The 25,078-nt window shown below is 47.4% G+C and overlaps 1 protein-coding gene across 2 annotated transcripts in view; it reads left to right on the forward strand.

The window, feature by feature from the left end:
• The window catches only part of SLC25A17 (solute carrier family 25 member 17), a 67,943-nt gene extending 45,177 nt beyond the window's left edge, over positions 1-22,766 (forward strand). For both annotated transcript variants that reach the window (XM_075913586.1, XM_075913509.1), the window contains exons 7-9: positions 19,449-19,544; positions 21,165-21,247; positions 22,304-22,766. In XM_075913586.1, the coding sequence (XP_075769701.1) occupies positions 19,449-19,544; positions 21,165-21,247; positions 22,304-22,451 (327 nt within the window). In that variant the 3' untranslated portion in view covers positions 22,452-22,766. The remainder of the gene's footprint in view (positions 1-19,448; positions 19,545-21,164; positions 21,248-22,303) is intronic.
• The last annotated feature ends 2,312 nt before the right edge of the window (positions 22,767-25,078 follow it).

Raw genomic sequence — 25,078 nt, forward strand, 5'->3', positions numbered from 1 at the left:
TTAGCTCCAGGATAAGAAGGTCCCTTTCCCCCATGTAACAAAGATTACTCCAGGTTAATTATGACATTTGAGACCAGTAAAGGAGCCTGCTAGAACCTATTTAAAGCCTCTCCTCCAGCAGATAGGGATGCTTTAGGAACTGTGGGAAGAAGATGCACTACTGAAGAGCTGGCTGAAACATGAGGAGGGAAACTTCACAGGTATATAGGCAAAGGGGAGGAAAGAGACTGAACTTGGTGTCTGGCCTGTTGCCAGCATGCCCTGAGGGCTACCAGTGACTTAGAGGCGCCTGTTCCCCACCCCTGTTAAAAAGAGTGGGAGGAACAACAGTATAGACACTGAGATGAGTGCTGGAAAGGCACAGCTTAAGGGACTTGCAACAGCACCAGGGTGCCCAATTCCCTTGAAGTGCAAACCCAAAATTATGAGAGATTTGCCCCCTCCCTCACTGTGGAGGAAGATATGCACAACTTCTCCCTCCCTTCCCCCCAAGTTAGAAATTACAGAAATTGGGTTATATTATACACAAGAAATACGTTTATTAACTAAAAAAGGTGGCTTTTACGTGACTACTAAGCAACAAAGTATGCAAACTAAGCTCGATTCACTAAAGAAATTGGTTACAAATAGTAATTCCTCATCTTAGGTATTGTCCTAGTTACATTCCTTCACAGGCCAGATATCTTTCCAATGTGATTTAGGCAGTCCTTCCTATCCCTTCAGTTTCCTTTATTTCCAGGTGTTTTTCAGTGTCTCTTTGCGGGGGAGGCAGAGGAGAAATTAACTGAAGACCCTGATTATTTTCCCCTCTCACCTTGTATAGGATTTCCATAAAATGGAAATTATTTGATTCCTGCACTTCCCAGTGGAGAAGGTTACCTGACTCTGTACTATCACAGCATCCATGAGTCAGAGACAGTCTGGAGCATCCGCAATAAGGCGGAGCTGTTTCACATTCCATTGTCCTGGATCAGTGGCTCCCAACCTTTTTATAGCATATGGACCCTTTTTCAATCTATTAAAATTTTACGGACCCCTCCCCCCAACAATATAGCTGTGCCTGCAGCCTGCGTGTCCCTCAGCCCACTCTGCTTCCCGAGCCTCATCCCTCAGCTGAGCGGCTCCGTGCTAGCAGCTTCATTCCATGTTGCTTCCCACAGCTCAGAAAGCAGCACGGGCTGAGGGACTTGCTGGCTGCTGGCACGGAGCCTCTCGGGTCCTGACATTCCACGGACCCCCTACAGTACCATTGGGGTCCAGACACCACAGGTTGGCAACCGCTGTCCTAGATTATGGCCATCAGCCTTGTCGGGTATTGTACCTCAAGTGTTAGCAGTGGGCGTCACCCACAGTATAGAATCATAGAATACTAGAACTGGAAGGGACCTCGAGATAATCCAGTCCAATCCCCTGCCTCTGTATCTGTATCTGCCTCTGTATCGGAGGCAGCAGGGAGGAAGCAGGCGGGAGTCAGTGCTTGTGGGGATCCAGCTTTTAAACGGGCTTCTTGCTTGCACCGACTCCTAGGGATCCACCTTTGAGGGAATTTGAAGAGCACAAATTCTGACCAATCAAATGAAAAAGTATAATAAGCTAGGCCAAGAAAGAATTTGAAGAATAATTAGCTCATGAGACAAACTAACAGCAAAAATTTTGTCAAATAATTTTGTTAAGAAGCAGAAAGTCTGCCAGACAGTCAGTAGGGCCATGGATGTTTGTGGAGATAAAGGAGCACTCATGGAAGAGAAGGCTATTTGGAAAAACTAAATAAATCTTTGCATCCGTCTTTGCACCAGAAGATGTGGGAGAGGTCCACACACCTGAGCCATTCATTTTAGGTGACATATCTAAGGAAATTGTCTCTTATTGAGATGTCAGTAGAGGTGGTTTTGGAACAGATTGATAAATTAAACAGTAATAAGTCACCAGGACCAGATTGTATTCATCCAAAAGTTCTGAAGGAACTCAAATATGAAATTGCAGAACTACTAACTGTGATATCTAGCCTGTCACTTAAATCAGCCTCTGAACTGGGTAACTAATGTTAATGCCTTTTAAAAAAAAAAAGGCAGATTTACTGGTTACTGAGACTAACTTCAGTATCAGGCAAATTGGTTGAAACTATAGTAAAAACCAGAATTGTTAAGACACATATATGAGTCTCTTTCACTAACATAAATTGCAAATATTTAAACTTTCTAAGGCTCTTCTTTAGGTCTGGAAAAGATAGGATTGTCGCAGAAAAATATAAAATGGGACAGATGAAGTATAAGAGGTTAACAAGTTGCAAGAAAACACAAAACAAAGTGGGCAATTAACACCTCTACAGTCAAAGAATAGAGGAGAGTTAGTAGATTACAAATTGTACTGAGCTATAAAACAAGTCTCTGCTGAAACTAGGAGTTTTAGTGCCTGGCAGAGTTATGAATTTAAATTCCTGTGCTTGTCTTTTAAAGGTGTTGTGCAGGCTTCTTTGAGGATGAGGACTGATAGGTTAAATATGGAGTGACTGATTTATGAAAAATGTTTGCCCAGAGGTGATAGAGCTTTTTTAGGGATGTGACGACATACACATTTAAATGGTTAACTCATGAGCCTGGACTCATTGGTTATCATTCACAGTTACACACAAGCCTTCCCCCTCCATGCTACTGCCTCTGTATCTGTATCTGCCTCTGTATCGGAGGCAGCAGGGAGGAAGCAGGTGGGAGTCAGTGCTTGTGGGGATCCAGCTTTTAAACAGGCTTCTTGCGAGCATTGACTCCTGAGGATCCACCTTCCCTCCCACCCGCATGGAAACATTTCAGTGTTTACACGTTTACCAAAAAAAAAAAAAAAAAAAGGGAAATGCCCACACCACAGAATAGTTAAAAGAAATGGCAGAGAAAGTGGTAATAAACTGTGAACAAAAATTCAGCTGTCACATGCAGTTTTTTCACATTCAAAGATGAGACAGGCAGAGATGAGAGAGTATTTAGAAGACAAAATGGAATGATTCTCCTTGATAACATCTGGCTGCAGTGCCCATTTAATGCATTTTTTAACCAAAGATTTAAGTATGTCTTAAGGAATGAAAGGAAATGTTGACGTCACAAAGGCAAGGGAGCATCAGTTAAAGCTCCTCACCATGGAGAAGGTAGAGAGACCAGCCTTGGAACTGGCATCAAGCACATTTCCACCCCGTACCTCACCAACAGCAATCTCCAGTCGGGACCATCCACACCGAGGGTACGTCTACATTGCAACATTATTTCGAAATAACTAGTGTTATTCTGAAATAACTTAGTCTGCATCTACACAGCAGGCAGTTATTTCGAAATAGTGTCAAAAGACTGTCAAGATGGAGAACTTCTTACTCCGACTCCTGTAACCCTCATTGTACTAGGAATAAGGGAAGTCTGAGGAAGAGTGCTCTCTTTCAAAATAAATGATGTGTAGACGCTCCTGTAAGCTGGTCAGCTCTGGAAGGGGCGCCTCCCCTTCAGGGTCAGTGGGTGGCTGCTCCAACCCACTATACTTGGATCAGTCTCTGGGGGGAATTAGTAATCCAAATAACCAGTCCGGAGTCCCCTTCTCTTACCTCAGGGCGGGGCGACAAAATAAACAATAACAAAAGCGGCCTGGGTTTGGAGGCAGGCCAGCCAATGACAGTCAGAGGCTCGGCCTTAGTTCAGGGTGGGCGGCAAACAAATAGTTCAAAGCCCAGTCCTTGGTCAGGGCAGAGTGGCAGGCAACAGCCTTCAAAGGCCCCAACCCCAGTACAGGGCAGGGCAGCAGGCAAATAGTTCAGAGCCTGGCCTTTGGTCAGGGCAATGTGGCAGGCACACTGTTTGTACAGGCCTGGCCCTAGCTCAGGGCAGGCATCAGGGAAGCAGTTTGTAAGCCCAGCCCGTGGGCGGCAGGCAAAGCAGTTTATAGGCCCAGCCCTTGGTCAGGTCAGGGCAGGGCAGCAGACAACAGTTTAAAAACCCAGCCCTTGGTCAGGGCGGGGCAGCAGGAAAACAGTTTATAACAATTTACACAATTGGGCTATGTCTATACTGATGACTTCCTGTGCAAGAACATCTTGCGCAAGGGTTCTTTTGCGCAAGAGCGCCCATGCCAGTGTGGATGCTTTCTTGCGCAAGAAAGCTCTGATGGCCATTTTAGCTGTAGGGCTTTCTTGCACAAGAAATCCCTGCTAAGCATCCACACTGCCCTCTTGCGCAAGAGCTCCTGCACAAGAGGGCTTACACCTGTTAAAAAGCGTAGCTCTTGCGCAAGAAGCCCTCTTACCACGCCGTACTGTAAATTTCCTTGCGCAAGAGCAGGCGGGCAGTGTAGACGCTCTGTGGATTCTTGCGAAGAACGGCCATACTTGCGCAAGAAACTGCGAGTGTAGACATAGCCTTGGGGTCTCCTTGCTCAGGAGTGTTGCAGGCAGTTTGCCCGCAATGGCGGAGAGGGAGAGACTACCACCTGAGCGGTGGGTGGCGGGGGCAGGTGCAGGCCTGCCCACTCCACTGTACCCCAGCTCAGGGCCCTAGAAACAGCAGTATAGACTGCTGCCAGGTCAGTAGGGGCTCCAGCCCGAAACATGCTGACCCGGGTGTTTATGCGTTTGTGCTATTCTCTGGGTCACTTCCCTTCTCCCCCTCAGTACGTACCTGGATGTCTGATAGGCGTCTCAGGGCCGTCAAAGGGGTCCAGGTCCTGCTGCCACTCCTCAGCGGCTTGCAGGGTCTCTGAGAAGTACAGGATGGTCCACAGTCCCTCCAGGTCGCTGTTCAGCATGGACCCCGGTGGTCCACGCCAGTTGTCCACCTCTCTGGGCCTTAGCTCGTCTCCTTGGTATGCAGGGGAGACTTCTGGCTCCTTCAGTGGCTGAGCTTTTACTGGCCTTGCTGGCAGGCTTCTTATCTCACTGACCCAACCCCCTGGCTTCTGGCCAGGTGGATCATTAAGGCCAGGTGCAGCCCACCAAGGCTCGGGGGCGGGGAGGGGCCTTCCCTTTGGGGTCAGTGGGTGACCACTTCAACCCACTACAGCTCCCTATTTCAAAATACGCTGTTTCAAAATAAGCCACGCAATTGACGTAGCTCAATTTACATAGCTTATTTTGAGTTAAGCCCTGCAGTGTAGACGCACCCCAGGAGACGAGTCTGCCAAGAAGACAACTAAGAGAAAGCACTCCTCATTGTTGTACCAATAAAAGCAAGCAGGATCTTATGAGGGGGGATAGGCAAAAAGCCACATTTATTGTAAAGATGATAATATATAAATATAAAAACATTCATTCAATCATTCATCCATTCATTCAGGTTATAGTTACCAGCCTGGAAGTTGCTTATGACAGAATACTGGCCAGGTATTCTGTACACAAGTGATGGTAGTGAGGAGCGAAGTCCTGATCAGATACGCATCTGAAGCTCCTGGTGGGCTGGCAGCAGAATTTTGGACTGACTCCATAGTCTTTTGGTCCAATCTTTATAGGAATTTCTTCCTATGCCAGTCTATGGGAATTGCTGCATCATGCTGATATCTTCAGGGTGGCTGCCAGGTGCTTGTCAGTGATCTCATAGGGTGGACCTCCAGTCTCCAGTTTTTCTCCACTTGACACCTTTTGGTTGCACTGGCACCTGAGGTCTTCTTTAGCCCTTTAATGCTGCATTCTCAGGCTGGCACCTCTCAAACCATTCATTCATTGTCCAAGCACACTCTCTCTCTTACACACATTCCCTAATTAATGTTTCACATACAGTATTTTGTATAATAATAATTTTAAATGTACAAGAGTTGTAGTTACGAAAGTTTCTGGGTGGCATTTCTTAAAATATTCTCTTTCTGAGTGCTGAGGTAGTTACTAGTGATAGACATGTAGCCGTGTTAGTCTGGTGTAGCTGAAACAAAATACAGGACTATGTAGCACTTTAAAGACTAACAAGATGGTTTATTAGATGATGAGCTTTCGTGGGCCAGACCCTTGATCTGAGGAAGTGGGTCTGGCCCACGAAAGCTCATCATCTAATAAACCATCTTGTTAGTCTTTAAAGTGCTACATAGTCCTGTATTTTGTTTGAGTTAGTTACTGTTATAGTTACAATGTTTCACTTTGCAATTAGAGTTAATTGCTTCACAATGCTTTGAAGAGAACAGGCGTCAATTGTGTAACAATGCCCTTAGTCAATTACAGGGCTTGGCTCCCAGAGCAGCGTGTTAGTGGCTTGACAAGCAGCCACTTGCAAAAGTTTGAGCGTGTCCTGGGACACAGAGAGGGGAGCTGTTTCTGGCTACATAGTATTATATTTTTAACAGTTTTAAGTTACAGTGAACCCTCGCTACTTCGCGGTTCGACTATCGCGGATTCACGACTTCGCGGACTTTTTTCATTACATTATGTATATACGTGAATCCGCGATGGTCGAACCGCGAAGTAGCGGTTACCAAAACTTTAAAAAGCCTCCGGGGAAGCCGGCGGGGGGGCATCCCAGGCGCGCCTGGGCTGCTCCCCCGCCGGAGCCCCTCCGCGGCTTTCAAAGCCTCCGGGGAAGCCGGCGGGGGGGCATCCCAGGCGCGCCTGGGCTGCTCCCCCGCCGGAGCCCCTCCGCGGCTTTCAAAGCCTCGGGGGAAGCCGGCGGGGGGGCATCCCAGGCGCGCCTGGGCTGCTCCCCCGCCGGAGCCCCTCCGCGGCTTTCAAAGCCTCGGGGGAAGCCGGCGGGGGGGCATCCCAGGCGCGCCTGGGCTGCTCCCCCGCCGGAGCCCCTCCGCGGCTTTCAAAGCCTCGGGGGAAGCCGGCGGGGGGGGGCATCCCAGGCGCGCCTGGGCTGCTCCCCCGCCGGAGCCCCTCCGCGGCTTTCAAAGCCTCGGGGGAAGCCGGCGGGGGGGCATCCCAGGCGCGCCTGGGCTGCTCCCCCGCCGGAGCCCCTCCGCGGCTTTCAAAGCCTCCGGGGAAGCCGGCGGGGGGGCATCCCAGGCGCGCCTGGGCTGCTCCCCCGCCGGAGCCCCTCCGCGGCTTTCAAAGCCTCGGGGGAAGCCGGCGGGGGGGCATCCCAGGCGCGCCTGGGATGCCCCCCCCCGCCGGCTTCCCCCGAGGCTTTGAAAGCCGCGGAGGGGCTCCGGCGGGGGAGCAGCCCAGGCGCGCCTGGGATGCCCCCCCGCCGGCTTCCCCGGAGGCTTTGAAAGCCGCGGAGGGGCTCCGGCGGGGGAGCAGCCCAGGCGCGCCTGGGATGCCCCCCCCCGCCGGCTTCCCCCGAGGCTTTGAAAGCCGCGGAGGGGCTCCGGCGGGGGAGCAGCCCAGGCGCGCCTGGGATGCCCCCCCCCCCCCCCCCCCCGCCGGCTTCCCCCGAGGCTTTGAGGATCCTACTTCTACTTCGCGGATTTTCATCTATCGCGGTAGGGTTTGGAACCTATCTACCGCGATAAACGAGGGTTCACTGTACATGACCTAATATTACATTCCTAACAAATTATATTCTAGAGGGGCAATAATTATAAATCTAAACATTTAACAATCTTAACAAGAATAAATCTAAACACTTATATGCTTTTTCTACTTAAACTTATACTATAGACTTTTAGTTGTGGGGAACAAATTATGGGGAGTCACTTCCACTTGGGGGAATCATTTTTAATACTTTAATATGTTATCCCTACATCATCACCAGTGGAGAGGTAACTGAAAAGACTATCCCCTCAGCACAAGCCTCCCTCCTCCAGGCAAAGGGCTTCTGGGGATGCGCAGGCACTGTGAAAGTCTGGTATGGACAATCCCCAAGGAGCAGTGCCAGCTAAGGACAAATGCTCTGCGGCGTCGGTACTGAAGATGAAGAAGACTTTGCTCTAGATGGAGGCAATAGAGATTGTACTAACACATCACAGGGGAAAGGGGTTCTACTCCAGATACTTCCTCATGCCAAAAAAATTGGGAAGACAGGACCCATATTGAGTCTGCACAGACTCAACAAATTCTGGAAAAAAACCAATTCACCATGGTAATGCTGGCAAAGATAATTCCTGCACTGGAAAAAGGAAACCAATTCATCCCTTAACCTGCAAAATGTATATTTTCACATAGCAATATGATCATCTCATATAAAGTTCCTGAGGTTCAGCCTATAAGATCAATATTACCAGTATTGAGTCTTACCCTTTGGCCTATCTGCGGCATCCAGAGTCTTCTCCAAGATTCTGCCATAGCAGTTGCCCATATAAGAAAATCAGGAATAGCTATCTTCCCTTACTTAGACGATTGCCTGATAGTGGCTCCAGCAGAGCAACAGGCCAGGCAAAACACCATGGACACAATCCAACTCCTCACAATGCTGGGGTTTCAAATAAACACCCAAAAGTCACACCTCGCCCCCTCTCAGGTGTTCATAGGCGCCCCTCTGGACTGCATACATCTACAGGCACGATTGCCACTGCAAAGGTTCTGCACATTGGCCACAGTAGTCAGAACCATTATGAACAGCCCCACAGTGTCTGCCAGACAATGCCTACAACTCCTTGGTCATATGTCTGCAACCACATCTGTAGTTCCCCATGCCAGGCTACACATGCAAAGACTGCAGGCATGGCTACACCCATGCTTTTGGCTTTTTACACAAGAGACTGAGTCCCACAAACAAGGTTAGGGGATCCCTGTGTTGCCAAGAGGCAATGGTTCTTTCCTTAAAGGATTCGGAGGCAATAAGCACACAAATTGGGTGAAGGTTTAAAGATTTTACTAAGCAACTAGCAAGGTAAAGTACAATGCTTATTAAGCCTAAACAAATCTCCAAATAAAATGCAGTGCTTATTAAGAAAGTCTTAGGATAGGATACAATACTTACGTCCCTTCTGCGGCCGGGAACTCCCCGAAGAAGGACAGTGGATGGACTCTAAGGCCGGTGCATAGCACCTTCTGCGGCCTTGGTCTACGCTGAGGTTCCAATGTTAGGAATATCCCCAGCACTTATATGCTATTGGATCTACATTACTCTTACCAATTGTTTTGAGAACCTGGCAGAATTGTTAATACAGTAATTCCTCATTTAACACTATAGATATGTTTCAGAAAATGATCATGTTAAGTGAATACGTGTTATGCGGGGTCAACTTTCCCACTGAAAATAATGGAAAAGGTGGGGGTTTCGTTTCAAGCGGTGATGTCTGTTGGGACCGGGAAATAAGGTTGGGGGAAAAATGGGACTGGGTTACAGCAGGGAGGGGAGGTGTTTGGCTCTGGGAAAGGGAAGGAGAGGAGAGGAGAGGGGGATTGGGGTGGGAGTATGCTCCTGTGACGGGTCTACCGGGACCCGCACTGTGTCTGGCGAGGGGGGATTTCCGGGGAATGGTGGGGCGAGCGGCAAAGCGGTAGAGGAAGCCCCGTGCAGCCGCCGGCAATGGGCTGGCTGGGGAAACCCAGCCACCAGCCTGCAAGTGGGGGTGGAGGAGAGCGGGCAAGGTGTCCGGTGAGGAAGAGTCAGTGGGGAATGGCACGGCCAGCGGCAAACCCTCCGTCACTTTGCAGGGAGGTGGGGAAAGCCCTGCACAGCCGCCGGCAACAGGCCGGCTGGGGAAATCATGTTATTCTGGGGACGGTCGTGTAATGCAAAAATCGTTCCCTAAAAAAAAAATCGAACTATCGTGAAAACATGTTAAGCGGGCACATGTTAAATGAGGAATTACTGTACATTGAATATTTTCCTAGGCCAAATAATTAGCTTTAGCAAGTGGTAAACATTCAACATAGATAGCTATCTGTGATCTTTCCAGATACTCCTGGACCAGGTGGATAGCCTTGAAACAGGTCTCAGAGCTTGTTAACAGTAAACAGTGCATTCCTAAGCTGTACCACCGTAAGCAAGCAGTTAACTCCTTGGCTGCGTCTAGACTGGCATGATTTTGCGGAAATACTTTTAACGGAAAAGTTTTTCCATTAAAAGTATTTCTGCAAAAGCGCGTCTAGATTGGCAAGGATGCTTTTGCGCAAAAGCATCCGTGGCCAGTCTAGACGCGATTTTGCGCAAGAAAGCCCCAATCACCATTTTAGCCATTGGGGCTTTTTTGCGCAAAACAATTCTTTCCTGTCTACATTGGCCTTCTTGAGCAAGTATTCTTGCGCAAGAGGGCTTTTTCCCGAGTGGGAGTGTGAAAGTATTTCGCAAGAAGCACTGATTTTGTACATTACAAAGTCAGTGCTCTTGTGCAAATTCAAGTGGCCAGTGTAGACAGCTGGCAAGTTTTTGCACAAAAGCGGCCACTTTTGCGCAAAATCTTGCCAGTCTAGATGCACCCCTTGAGAATAAGAAAATAATGAGAAGGAAACAGCATAAATAGCTGCCTAAACCATTCAGGCCTAAAAGGAAATTCAGGCATAAAAGGGAACGATTGTTGTACACCACCTAATCTCCTGATACCACAATTGTCGTCTTCATTTCCACTACAATCCCTCATAAGGTGGCTGCAGGTCAACAATCTCTGCTTAGGAGTTCCTTTTCAACAGCCAACTCTGTCTATTCACATAGCCTTCCCTGGAGGGCTGAGGGTACACACCTATGGACACAGCACGCAGGGAAGATGGTTGCCAATGGAGGCAAACCTACACATCAATGTGCCCAAGCTCCAGGAATTAAGAAGAGCTTGCAAACATTTTCTTCTCTTAATTCAGGGCAAGGCAGTGAGAATATACATAGACAACACTGCTTGTATGTTCTACATCAGTGCTCACCAACCAGTAGATAGAGATCTACTGCTAAATCTTGGAGCCTTTGACAGGTGATCCTGATAGGTTTGGCCAGGAGGCTGTCAAATGCTGGTACTTCATCTGCCCCTCTCAGCACTGCTATGCTGCTCCTGCCCTCTGCTTTGGAGCTGCCCGCCACACGGGGAGCCTCCTGCTTGCTGTGCAGGGCATGGGAAGAAGAGGGGTGTGTGTGCTAATGGCAGGGTGCCCCACCCTGTACCTCATTTCCACAGAGCAGGGATGGAGAAAGTTTGCTGGCTGCTTTTGGGAGTGGTGCAGAGCCAGAGCAGGGGTGAGCCTGCCTTAGGCCCACTTCACCACCACCCAGAAGCCACCTGCAGTAAATGGTGCCCAGCGGGAGCCCATATTCTGAACCCCAGCCCCAATCCTGCACCCAATACCCCTGCCCTAGCCCTGAGTTCCCCTGCACCCAGACTCCCTCCCGGAGCCTTCACCCTGCACCCCCTCCTGCACCTCAACTCACCTGCCCCAGGCTCAGCCCAGAGCCCCTCACACACTCCAGATCCTTTAGCCCAAGCCCAGAGCCTGTATCCCCTTTCCCTGAGCTCCAACCCTATGCCCCCAGCCTGATAAAAGTGAGTGAGGATGGGGGAGGGAGGATGAAGTGAGCAGGGGTGGGAAGGAGGTGGGGCAACAGTGTTTGGGTTTGAGCTAGATCCCGGATTGCACATAAATTCAAAAAGTGATCTCATATTTAAGACGGTTGGAGATCACTGTTCTACATACATTGGCAGGGTGGGGTCAGATCATATCACCTTTGCAATGAGGCCACAGCACTGTGGTAGTGGTGCATCCTCCATCAGATCAACATATCAGCAGTATATCTCCCTGGTAAACAGAATGTTACCGCAGACCAACTGAATTGTATATTTCACCAAAAACACCAATGGAAGATACACCCCCAAACCCTAGATACCATTTTTCTCAGATGGGGCTTTGCAGAAATAGACTTATTTACCACATTACATAACACCAAGTGTCCCAGGTATTTGGTACTGTAGGCTATTTAGGCCTCCTGGAGGGATTCCTCTGTCTCTGGGTCAGTGGGCGGCCAGTCCGCCACACTACACAGATATTTAAAATAAACCCCCAGGTCAATAGTTCAATATCCTGGCCTGGTCCAGGTCGGGACAATAGGCAAATTGTTCAGCACCCAGCCTTGCTTCAGGTGAGGGCGAGAGGCAAAGAGTTCAAAACTCCTTGCCCTGGTTTGGGACAGGGTAGGAACCAAACCCAGGGTACGTCTAGACTACGTGCCTCTGTCGCCAGAGGCATGTAGATTAGGTTACCAGGCATAGGAAAATGAAGCGGCGATTTAAATAATCGCCGCTTCATTTAAATTTACATGGCTGCCACACTGAGCCAATCAGCTGTTAGTCGGCTCAGCGCGATAGTCTGGACGCGCGGGTGTCGACACCAAAGGCATTTGTCGACCACCCAGGTATGCCTCATCCCAGGTATGCCTTTGGTGTCAACACCCGTGCGTCCAGACTACCGTGCTGAGCCGACAAACAGCTGATCGGCTCAGCGCGGCAGCCATGTAAATTTAAATGAAGCGGCGATTATTTAAATCACTGCTTCATTTTCCTATGTCTGGTAACCTAATCTACATGCCTGTGGCGACAGAGGCATGTAGTCTAGACGTACCCCCAGGCGGTTCAGGGTTTCCGGGTTCAGGCAGGGCAATAAGCCCTCACAGTTTTAAGTTACAAAGCCCCGACCTTGGTGCAGGGCAGGCAGCAAACAGACAGAGTTAACCCAGAGTTCAGAAGCCCAGGCCTTGCTTCAGGCGGGGCAGCAACCAAACAGTTAGTTCAGGGGGCCCTGACCCTAGGTCAGGGTGGGTCAACAACAAACAAGTTACAAGTTCAGAAAGTCCTGGCCCTAGGTCAGGGCGAGGCAGCAAACAAACAAATAGTTTACAAAAGCAACAAGGAGTCCTGTAGCACCTTATAGACTAACAGATGTATTGGAGCATAAGCTTTTGTGGGCGCTGCCCAAGTGGTTGGGGCTCGCGTGGTCTGGGACTCCCCGTTCCCACTACCTGAGTAGCTGGAGCTGGCGTGCTGGGGTCTTTATTCACCTGCTGCCTGCCTGCAGGGGAGGTGGGAGTCCCAGCTCACGCCAACCACAACCACTGGAGAAGCTTGCGCCTTACTCCTCCACTCCCCGCGGCAGCATGCGCTGCCTGAGCAGCCAGAGCCGGTGCAGTCCCGGACACCCAACCCCTTCCCCGCGCACAGAAAGGCAGCAGGGGAACAAAGTCCCCAGCGTGCGACAGACCAGCATTTTAGATTGGGGCTGGCATGGTCTGGGACTCTCTCCCTCCCCCCCACTCCCCAAGGCAGAGGGGAATAGAGTCTCCAGCATGCCAGCTGGAGCTGGCACGGTCCGGGACTTCTCATCCCCCCCCTTTCCCAGCCCTCACAGGAAGGCATCAGGCTACACAATGAACCAGTGTTTCAGGTACTGTGCTACTGTTTAGGGCTGGGGGGAGCAGCCCACTCGCTTTCTGGGCCTTGGCTTGCAGCTGCAGGATCCGCAGGTACTGGTCCCTGTCCTCTCCCCCTGCCCAAACCCCCGAAAATACCCTGCCCCACCACCCACTGGCACCGTGTATTCTGCCCCAGGCCCTTGACCCAGCACCCACTGGCACCCTGCCCCAGCACCCTGTCCCCTGCCCTGGCACCTACAAGCTCCCTGTCCCAGCACCCTGTCCACTGTCCTGGTACCCCCTGGCACCCTTCCCCAATACCATGCCCCCTGCTCCCACCAGCACAGTTGAGGCCACATTAGTGAGGCTTGTGGGGGTTTTGGAGGAGTTTTTATTTTGCATCTCACTTGTGTGGCCCCAACTGACTTTCTGTGGGTCAGTGACCCCTGACTCAAAACAGGTTCCCTGCCCTTCTCATAAACAAAGACAATGCAGAAACTTTTTGTGTTTGACACAGTATTTTATTTAAAAATGAAGCCTGGCGAACAAACTTCCAATTGGGGCCAAGCCCCCATCTGCCCACAGCATCATAATATTCCTGCACTCCCCCTTCCCTCAGACCCTAGATCTGAACCTGTCATACACTGAAACCCCCTGCCCTGAGCCCCTCACATACCCCAACCCAAATTTCTGCATCCTCATACCCAGGGCTCGCCGAACTGCGGCGAGCCCCGCTCGCCAGCTGTGCTGTCCGGCGTTCTGAGCATGCGCAGATCGCCCGAACCCGGCTCTTCCAGGTTGCAATCTCCTTCCGGGTTGCCACGGGCGAGTAGATTGCATCATTTGTCGAGCCCTGCTCATACCCACAAACCTGTGGCTTGCTTAGTACCCCAACCCTACATCTGACCCCAACACTGCCTGGCCTGGAGCCCCCTCCCCGAGCCAGCGTCCCCTTCTCCACCTCCTCCTGCATCCAGATTTCCTCCCAGAGTTTGCACCTCTCACCCCTTCCCACACCCAAATCCCTCATTCCCACCCCAGAGCTTACACATCCTGCCTCAACCTAGCAAGGGTATGGTCAGACTGCAGGAGTTTTTCTGGATTCCAGAGATATCCCAGAAAAACTCTTCTGCATCCAGGGATGTGTTTGTTCTTCTGTTTTTTTTAGTGGAAGAGCAAACATGCTCTTTCGGTCACCCCTATATTCCTCTTTCCACGAGGAATAAGGGGGCTTCCAAAAGAAGGGGTTTTTCTGACATTTGGACCAGTCTAGACAGGCCAAATGTTGGACAAACCTCTTCCTACAGAAGAATTGGGGGAAAAAGCAGCAGTATAAGGGTTGGGGATAGCAAGTGATGGAAAGGAGGAGAATAGAGAGGAAGGGGTGGGGCGGTAGATCTTGGCTTGTTCTGTCATTTAAAAAGTGATCTTGGGTATAAAAAGTTTGGAGACCACTGCATTAAGGAATGCTATGACATCAACAAAGTGACACCACTTATCCACGGGCACACTATACTAGAGCGATAGCCACATCTACAGTCTTCCTCCATGATGTGCTAATCAGGGACATTTGTAGGGCAGAAACCTAGGCTTCCACACATACCTTTACAAAACATTATGCTATAGACACTTATGCTTCACAGTTTTCCACATTTGGAGCAGCAGTCCTCTTGGCAGCCTGTTGAGATCTGAAGCCCCTCAGTGGAGTGCCCACGGGGATACTCCTCGAAGAAAAGAGAGGTTACTCACCTTGTGCAGTGATTGGTGTTCTTCGAGATGGGTGTCCTGCAGGCGCTCCATGATCCTCCCTCTTTCCCTCTGCTTCGGAGTTTTAACATCTCTCCATGGTAGAAAAGGAACTGGAGGGATGGTTGACAGCATGCGCATGTTGTCATGTTCACATGCGTAAGCAGCGCCGTGTGTGCGCCCCGGCACCCAGGGGGATTACTGCTGCTAAAATGTTCTGATTATAAGTGCAGTAGTGCCAAGAACCTACAGGGGAGTGCCCACAGGGACACCCATCTCAAAGAACACCATTTACTGTACAAAGTGAGTAATCTCTCTTTTTAAATAGAAGTATCTCATCCGTAGTATTATGTAAGATTGGTTTAAAGAAGAGTATAGAGGATATGCTCAGTTTACTGAAACCCTATTATCAAGCCTTAAACAAACTTCAGAGAAATTGCTGATGCATTGCTGATGATGCTGTCAAAATTTGGAAGGCAGTTCAAGAGACATTGACAATAAAAATACCTCACCAGAAATTTAAACAATAGGCAATAAAGAAGCAAATGGATCAAACATTAACTCTGCCTCATTTTCTTGCAAATGTTCTTAACATCAGATGGCATAGGCATCTCAGAATCACTCCTCAGTTATGCCAGTCATAATACATTTCAGGACTGGAGCAAAATAATATAATTAGTATATGTTTACCGATGATGTTTTGAACAAAATCACCCCCCTGAATTGGTGGGAATGATTAGTCAGGCACCTGAAAACAGAGAGTTGCTTCAGTAGATAAACCAACTTTTCACAGCAGCAGCTTCCTCTGTAGGCATAGAGAGAATATTTTCATCATTTGGTCTTCACACAAATCTAAGAAATTGACTGGCAGTTGAAAAAGCAGGAAAACTCTTATTTCTGTTTCAGTCTATGAATCAAAATGACAGTGGGAGTGGGGAAGATGAGAGATAATTCTAGAAGTTTTAAAGACACCATATAGTTAGTGTTCGGAGTACTTAGAGTTAATAAAATTTGAAAATTAATAAGAGAAGTGTAAGGAAAGCCGTCGCCAGCAACTCAGGAGCCTGCTTTTATTGCAAATTTGAAACATTTATGTAACGTTAAAGATTGAATTTAATAAAATATAAATTCTATTGTGTTTGTGTGTGATTTTGTTCTTACCATTCCTTATGTACTGCTGCTGCATCTGCAGCTTGACACAGATAATGAGCATTATGTACTATTTCCTAAATTAATAAAAATCAAGTTATCTACAAAATTATACAAAGTGTATACCCTCTTAGATTTTGTTAATTTTCAACACAGTACAACTTTTTACATTTTAGTGATCAAATTTGCACCATTGTTTAAACAATATGTGAGAAGCATGAGCAAGAAACTTGATTTAAATCAATTATTTTTTCTTAGTGATTTAAATCACCTTAATATAAATCCATCCTGGTATAGGCTACATTGATTTTGTATAGAGCTAATTTTTATCTGAATTTAATCCAAGACTAAGTTAGTGCCTTGCAAAAGTCCAAGTATATTATATAAAAAAATCCTTTATCAACCAAATTTATAAGCTCATCCAAAGACAAGTTTGTTTGACAAGACCTATTTTCCATAAACCCTGTTGATTGGCATTTACTGTATTTCCTTTTTAAAATAATCTACAGATTGTATCCCATATCAATTTCCATGATTTTGCTTGGGAGGGATGTCAGACTAACTAGCATATACCTGGGTCTTCACATCTACTCTTTAAATACAGGAAGTCCCCGGGTTACGTACAAGATAGGGACTGTAGGTTTGTTCTTAAGTTGAATCTGTATGTAAGTCGGAACTGGCGTCAGCCACTGCTGAAACTGATCAGTTTCAACCGCGGCTGAATCTGGACGCCAGTTCTGACTTACATACAGATTCAACTTAAGAAACCCAGGCGTCCCCAAGTCAGCTGCTGCTGAAACTGATCAGCAGCTGATTCCCGGAAGCCCGGGGCAGAGCAACTCTGCCTCGGGCTTCCTGTAGTCAGCTGCTAGTCAGTTTCAGCAGCAGCTGACTTGGGGATGCCTGGGGCAGAGCAGCTGGGGTGCTGCTGGGTTGCTCCAGTAGTGCGGCTCCTCTGCGCTACTGGAGCAACCCAGAAGCACCCCAGCTGCTCTGCCTCAGGCGTCCTGATTCAGCCGCTGCTGAAACTGACCAGCAGAGGCTGAATCAGGACTCCTGGGGCAGAGCAGCTGGGGTGCTGCTGGGTTGGTCCGGAGCAGCGCTGCGGGACCAACCCGGCAGCCCCCAGCTGCTCTACCCCAGGGGTAGGCAAGAAAAGCCTGGTCTGCTGGGGGGGGGGCACTAGCTGTACCCTCCCCCCCAGCAGACCAGGGAGACGGGGGTGGGGACGCCCAAGTCCTCCACGGCTTTGCTCTGTCTCCCTGGTCTGCTGACCTGGGAGACACGGAGCAAAGCCGCAGAGCACGCGGGCAGCGGGACAGTCCAGGCGCGCCGCGCTGTCCCACTGCTGGCGTGCTCCGAGGCTTTGCTCCCCGTCTCCCTGCAGACCAGGGAGACGGGGAGCAAAGCCGCGGAGCACGCCCACAGGGGGACAGCTCAAGCGCGCCCGGGCTGTCCCGCTGCGGGCGTGCTCCAAGGCTCTAAGGCTTTGCTCCCTGTCTCCCTGCAGACCAGCCCCAGCCCCTCCGCCTGGGCTGCCTGGCTGCCCGAGCCCCTCCGCGGCTTTGCTCCGCGTCTTCCTGTTCTGCAGACCAGGGAGACGCTGAGCAGCTTTTCTCACCCCGGAGTACACGGGCGGTGGGACCGCGAGGTCCCGTAGTCCGTGTCCTCCGGGGCGAGAAAAGCCGCGTTCATAATTGCGGGTCCGATGTAAGTTGGATCCGCGTAAGTCGGGGACTGCCTGTATTGGCAAAATGCTTCCTTCTTTTTCCAATTCTCTGGAGCTTCTCTGGTATTCTAAGATTTTTTTTAAATCAACATCAGTTCAGAGCACTCCTTGGTCAATTCTTTTAATATGCTTTATGGAAATTATCTGGTCCTGCTAGTTTTAAAATGCTTACCTTTAATAATTATGTTTTAATACTTTCTATTCCATCAATACATATAGCAACTATTTCCTTATCTCTGTAATACATAACTACTTCAGCCTGCTTTTTTTTCAAATATAGAACGGAAATATTTATTGACTACATGTGCCTTTTATGCACTCTGTATTTTACCATCCTTATTAAGTCTATACCATTAGTGTTTCATTTGTTCCTGATGTATTTAAAGAACTCCATATTGTCCTTAATCCCATTGGTCATATTTGTATATCTTATTTTGCCATTTCAACTGTCTGTATTTCCTAACTGCTGATTTATACTCATTGCTGTCCACTTCCCCATTTTCCCATTATATATTTTATATCTAATTTTAATTGATACTTTCATTTCTTTTTCTAACTAGGATTTCTTTAAACACGTTTCTTATGTGATTGCAGATTTGTGGGTTTAGGGGCATTTTAAAAAAGCATTCTTAAATAATTCTTACCACTTTTATTTTTATGCATAAATGTTTCCTTTCACTCAGTTATTCTCAAGTTTGTTTTTTGCACTAGGAATTTCAAGTACCAAGTATATATTTATTAGCAGTTGGGAACTTGAGATTATATTCTGTTTGCACACAACAAATTCATTTGTAATCACTTGCATCTAGGCAATCATCGGTTTTTAGTTCAATGGTCGGTTCATCTTTATCAGTTAGAATAAGGCCTAATAATGCAACTTAATTGGGGTAATTGTGTGTGTGTGAGATCATCTATAATTTTTAGAACTCAAGGATAATTTACTAGTGGAAGCCTGAGATCGCTAATATACGTTCCCATGATAGAAACAACTTTGATTTTAACTCTGTGTTTCTACACATTATAGATACATGTTTAAGAATCTGCTCATCCTATTTCAAATCTGCTTTAATGGCCTATAACAGACCTCCACAAGTATCTCATCTTGTGATTTATTAGAACATTGAACTATAAACAGTTCACATCCTGTTCCTCTCAATTTTCAATCATTTCAAAGCTTACAATATGTTGAATGTGGAATGGCATTCCTTTACCCTTCTATTTACTGTTTTTGCTAAATAAGGGGTGTGTAGTGACTTTAAAACATTCCAGTCACGTGACTCCTCCCACTGGGTTTTAGTAACAGAAATTATATCAAAGGACATAGACACCAACTCTGTGGGTGCTCTAGGGCTTCTCCTTTATCTGAGGATGGGGGTTGTGCAACCCAACCCCCAGCTAGAGGGGAAGTCAGAGCCTATGTCAAATGAAATATGATATATGCAAGAGGTTGTTGAACATCCACTGTCTAACTGTGCGGGTTTATTTGTAGTTTTGACCCTGAAAAGGGAGAAGTCAGATATTCCATGAAGTCCACTAAGGATTTTACTATTGACTTTTTGTGGAAAGCACTCCAATGCTATGGTGATAGGTATAAAACTGTAACATAGATAATTGGCTGATCTGTTTCTTCATGCAAGTAATATTTTCCTTATACTGTTGAACAGCTTACCTCTTTGGAAGCATTCGTCATTGGTGCTTTAGCTAAGGCAGTTGCCACCACCATTACCTATCCCATGCAGACAATACAATCAATTCTACGGGTGAGTATTATTTATGTCTAATTCAAGGATGGGCAAAACCCATCCCATGGGCTGGATCCGGTCTGCCAGGATTAGGTCCTGGTGGGCCCCCACAGCTATATTTACCTGCATGATTTCAGATACTGGCGATTGCCGCTCCTGTTGACTGCAGATCACTGTTCCTGGCCAATGGGAGCTGCAGGAAACCATGTCCCAGTCCATGCTGCTTCCCACCACTCCCATTGGCCAGGAATGGCGATCCGCAGCCAACAGGAGCTGCGATCACTGGTACCTACTGCTGTGCAGGTAAATATAGTGGTGGCAGCCTGCCAGGGGCTAGCCCTGGCAAACTGCCACTGTGTTATTGCACACCCCGATCTAACTCCAGGATTTATCTCTGGAGGCTAGTACTGTACAATCCAATACCTGTCCATTCGTAAGTCTCTCATTTAAAAGTCCTTTTGGCTCTACTGGTTATGTTGAAGGTCAGTAGCAGGTCTCAATGATTGTATGGGCCTAAACTTGTGCTTTTTTGTTGCCTTGCCAATGGAGCCTGCTGGAACTCAGTAGGAATAATCCTATCTCATAAACAGCTAAAGCTAATTACAATATAGCACATTTTGTGGTGTCTTTCACAAACACTGCTGAAGCACCTTATGATTTAAATGCTGCATAAAATGTGAATTAAGACTTCTGATTATAAATATAAAATAGTTTCCATAACCATGGAAAATAAATGTTAAAGACTAAATATTAAAGACCAAATGATTAAAGATAAAATGAAAAAGCAAATAATATACAAAAGGTTTGCTTTACTTAGATCACTACTGGCTTTTAGCAGTGTCCAATATTTGATATATCAGAGGAAAGTGAACTCCTAATAAATAATGTATCTAGCCAGCTGCCCAGTACATATAATTGGCATGGTGAATAAATCACTCATTCCTGATCCTTGCAAGCAGTCATTGTACATCTTGCATCCTGTAATATGATTATCTTTATCTTAGCTTGGGTAACTATACATGCTGACATTGGTGTGGCATAACAACAATGATAACATTTTTAGTAAATACTCAGTTATATCTGCTTACTTTCATATTCAGTTGTTAGCACTACAAAGTCAAGTGTGGAAGAATTAGTTGGATATTTGAATCAAGCATGAATCACTCAACATCAATATAATTATAAATGAAGTTCCAGTTCTAGCATAAATTTCTACCCTTGGTTACGTATGTGTAATTGTACTGAAGGTAATGACTTTACATAGTTGTGAGAGTGTAAACTGTTCTGCTGAATCTTTATTAACTCTGTGATGCACAAGTCAGAAAGAAATGGACTTTAATCATTAAGATTTCATTGTAGCAAACAAAGACTTACTGCTAGAGGTCTTATATCAAATAAATTCAGGTCAGTAAAAGCTTTGGCCACACTCCTTTGCACTGATTGCAACCTTTTGATAGCAGAAGCTGGAAGACATGAAAATAGATGTAAGATAATCACTCCTAGAAATTACTATAGAATTTAGAAGCTTTTCCACATTTTATTTGTTCACTAGGGTTTCTTGGTTTGGCAGTGAGTGTTATGGTTAAGAGGAAATAATGTCAATAAATTGCTAACCCTGTTTCTTTCTTTTCCATTCAGTTTGGACGTCACAGATTGAACCCTGAAAACCGGACACTAGGCAGTCTTAAGAATGTTTTCTATCTTCTTCGACAGCGAGTAAGGTGAGTTTTCTAATTCCTGACTCACACTGTCCTACCAAAAAATGGGTTCTTAATTTCTTAGCAGTTAGGGATCGGAGAACAAGTAACTACTTTCAAATTAAATATCTGCATGTTATTCAGGGTGAGATGATTCTATAGATAGTAACTCAGCCTCTCCTGCAGAAAACAGTTAAATATCCTGTATAAAATGCTTACCCCTCTGTGTTGAGCTGTTATGTTTCAAATCTAAGTAGCTAAGGAGACTGGGCATAGAATAAGGAGTCTTTAATTCTCTGTCTGTAATTTAGCTTCTAACTTGAATTAGTAATAGGTCACTAGTTAACTAGAGGTCAGTGCCACTCAGGGTATGTCTACATTGCACACTTATTCCAAAATAAGCTATTCTGGAATAGTTATTCTGAAATATCTTATTTTGAAATAGCACATCTTCACTATAGGGAAGCCTCAAAATTAGTCCAAGGCAGGTTTACCTAATACAGACATGCTATCTCGATTTAGAGCCCCAGGAAGCACTGGGGAGGAATAACTTAGAATGGCCCTGGTGAGGGGCTATTTTGAAATAGCAGCAGTAAAGCATCTACACACGCCTTATTTCAAAATAGCTATTTTGGAATAGGCATTATTCCTCGCAGAATGAGGTTTACAGATTTTAGAATAAGATGTCCGTTATTTTGAAATAATTTCGAAATAATGGAATGGCTATGTAGACGCTTGCATTGTTATTTCGAAATAATGCTAGTTATCTCAAAATAACGGTGCAGTTTAGAAAAGGGTTTTAGTTAGTTGACCGATAAGTCTATGGGCAAGTGTTTATTGGTGTCTTTGCTGACAGTCTCTGCATAAATGCCATGGACACTGACTTACTCTTCTCAACAAAAGATGAAATATTCTGGTAGGATAGAGTGTGTAAGAAGCTTGTTCAGTTTCCCATCCTTTATCTGTCTTTTAAAGATAGAGGAAGAGCTTCAGCATGTAGAGCTATCAATGCAACATTTCTCATTAGCGTAATTTGTTTAGAGAAAACTCTTCACATTTGTCAAACCTCTTTCTTCTTAGGCGTTTTGGATTGGTGGGACTCTACAAAGGCCTTGAAGCAAAGCTCCTCCAGACAGTCCTCACCGCTGCACTCATGTTCCTAGTCTATGAAAAACTGACTGCTGCTACCTTCACAGTCATGGGATTAAAGCATTCACAGAAACACTGAGAAAGTGATCTCTGCAGCACAGTGAGCATGGAAGTAAACTGGGAGTTTCGAGAGGGAGATCCAATATTTGAGGAAAGGCTGTGTAGCAAAGAATTCTCTTTCTAGGGTCACCTCCTCCATTACTCTCCATCCTTATTGTCACTATCTCAATGGCTACTTGAGGTGAAATGAAGCGTGCAGTCCAGTAGGATTTGCTGCCAGCCCTCCTTGTGGTAGCTTGTTCTCTGTATTGAAATTTTGTGACCTGATTGTGTTAAGAAATTAAATGGAAAAGATTATTTTAGCATCTGAAATTAAAATTTGTTAATTACTAGAGTGGTTTGGTTGGCTCTTTTGGGGAGAGGGTGTCCTTTCCCCCCCCTCCCCCCCAACTTTCCCTCAGCCAGTCTTCGGCTTGTACTGGCTGTCAGCAGCTGACAGGGAGTTGATTTCATGTAATTCTCCCTGCCAAGTGGTCATCTCACCTGATATTTGGTTCATTAAAATAATTCATGCAGAACGGGGCTCCTGGCATATTTCCATTTCATTTCTGATTCTTTCTCAGGTGGGTGCACGACTGGATGTTACTCCAAGTATCTGTCAGAAGGATGAGAATTATGAGAAACTGGAATGCTTATTTCAAATGATTGAGTGTACTGTCCCGCTGAACCACTCCTTTTCTTCTAGCCCTGGTCTGTTTCAAAATAACAAGTGGAGCATCCACACTAGTAAGCCTGTTACTTTGAAATATCGGGCTGGTTATTTCAAAATAATAACTAATGTTTGTCATGAGGAATAACATTTATTTGAAATTATTTTCAAATAGTGTGAGTGTGGATGCTCAGCTGCTGCTATTTTGAAATAATTGGTCTCCAGAGGCCTTTCACAGCTGCACTTGTGGCTTCTCTGGCCACACCTCTGACAACTCCAGTGCTCCCCTTCTCCTGCAGAGTTTAAAGCTGCAGGTAGAAGGGAAAAGGTGTGTGGCACCAGGACAGCATTGCTAGCCCCATGCCACACAGCACCTTTCGTTGTAGCCATGTCAGACCCCAGTGTGCTCTCTCTGTGCCCCTTAGAGCTGCTAGCACTTCCGCAGCACCCTCTAATGCCCCTGGCTAAGGTCAAAAGATGGCACTGGCCTGGACTGGTGCTGAGATCCTGGACCTCATTGAGGTCTGGGGGGAGGAGACCAACATCTAGGATCTCCACACCAAAAGGAGGAATAATGATGGGTGGATGGCCACCAACCTGGTGGAGGAAAGACATATGGACCCTTGACCAGATCCACATGAAAATAAAAGAACTCTGGCAGGCCTACACTAAGGCCAGGGAGAAAAGTTCTCGCTCTTCGGTGGCACTGCACACCTGCCACTTCAATGAGCACCTTGATACCATCATGGGAGGGGGGCCAGTCACCTCCTCACCCACCGTTGTTGACTCCGGTCAGGACACACCTGGCATCAGCCTGCATGAAGATTGAGGAGGAGGAGGCGGCAAAGGAGCAAGCCAACCAAGACACCATGCCTGCCAGCCAGGAGCTGATCCTCACCCTGGAGTCAGTCCCCACCTCCCAAGATGTCTACCAGGGCTCAGACAATCCCAGGGAAGGCACTTCAGGTGAGTTCCATCACTTTCCCTATACACATATGAGGACAGGTGGCAGGCTGCAAGGGGCTGGGTGCTCCTTTCTTAGCCTTAGGAGTCGCACAACAGCTTGAGCAGGCACTCAGCTCCATGACACTCTCACACAGGAACCCCTTGTTGCTTCACACAAGGTTCCTGGAGAGGCCTGCCTTACTCGGGACAATGTGGTGGGGCAACTTCCCACAACAAGCCACCACTAAGGAGGCTGGGGTCATGGAAACACACAGCAGTGCCACACACTGCACAGGCTCATGCCCTTATTCAGGCAACAACTGCTTCTGGTCAAGGGTGGCAATGTGGAAGAGACCAATCTTGTGCATGGGAACCTGCCGGTAGAAGGAAGAAAAGGGGACATCGGTAGCGCTTTCTCTGGCAAGCGGCCTCTGCTGCTCACACACACCTCCCTCAACATGCCCCCCCTTCTCCAGTGGGCAGGGATAGAAGTTCTATTTCTGCGGGACGCCGCCAGTGCCGGACCTGGTGTATGCAGGACACAGAAGGAAGCTGAGCTGCCCTGGCCCCGCCTCCTGCCTACAGGCTCCTGGCCTGGCTGTCACATTCTCATGCTTGCTTGTCCCCGGGCCATGGGGATAGTGATGCTCCCCTGGGACTTTGGTGTCCCTGCAGGAAAGTGCTTGCTGTCTAGGCAACAGATGGCCTTGCTTGAAGCACATAACAATCATCTGAACTGAGACCTTCAGTGTCGGCTCAGAGATTAGGGCTAGGCTTCATACACAGTGTCTCCTGGGATGACTGCCCTTGTCACTTTTCTTCACAGTTGGGCCAGCAGTGAGCATGATGCATCCACCACCTCCAACGCCATCTTCCCAACTCCATGGGATCCACCGCAGAAAGTGCATCAGGAAAGACCTGCTGCAGGACCAGGTGGCCTGCTACCAGTCCCCTATCTGACGATTCTGTGGGGAGCACTGGGAGTGGGTCGCCGACTGCAAGGAGTCCTGGCTGACCAGGAGCATCGAAAGGCCATGTGGGAACAGCTATTG

This window comes from Pelodiscus sinensis, chromosome 1 (genome assembly GCF_049634645.1).
Source record: "Pelodiscus sinensis isolate JC-2024 chromosome 1, ASM4963464v1, whole genome shotgun sequence".
NCBI lineage: Eukaryota > Metazoa > Chordata > Testudines > Trionychidae > Pelodiscus > Pelodiscus sinensis.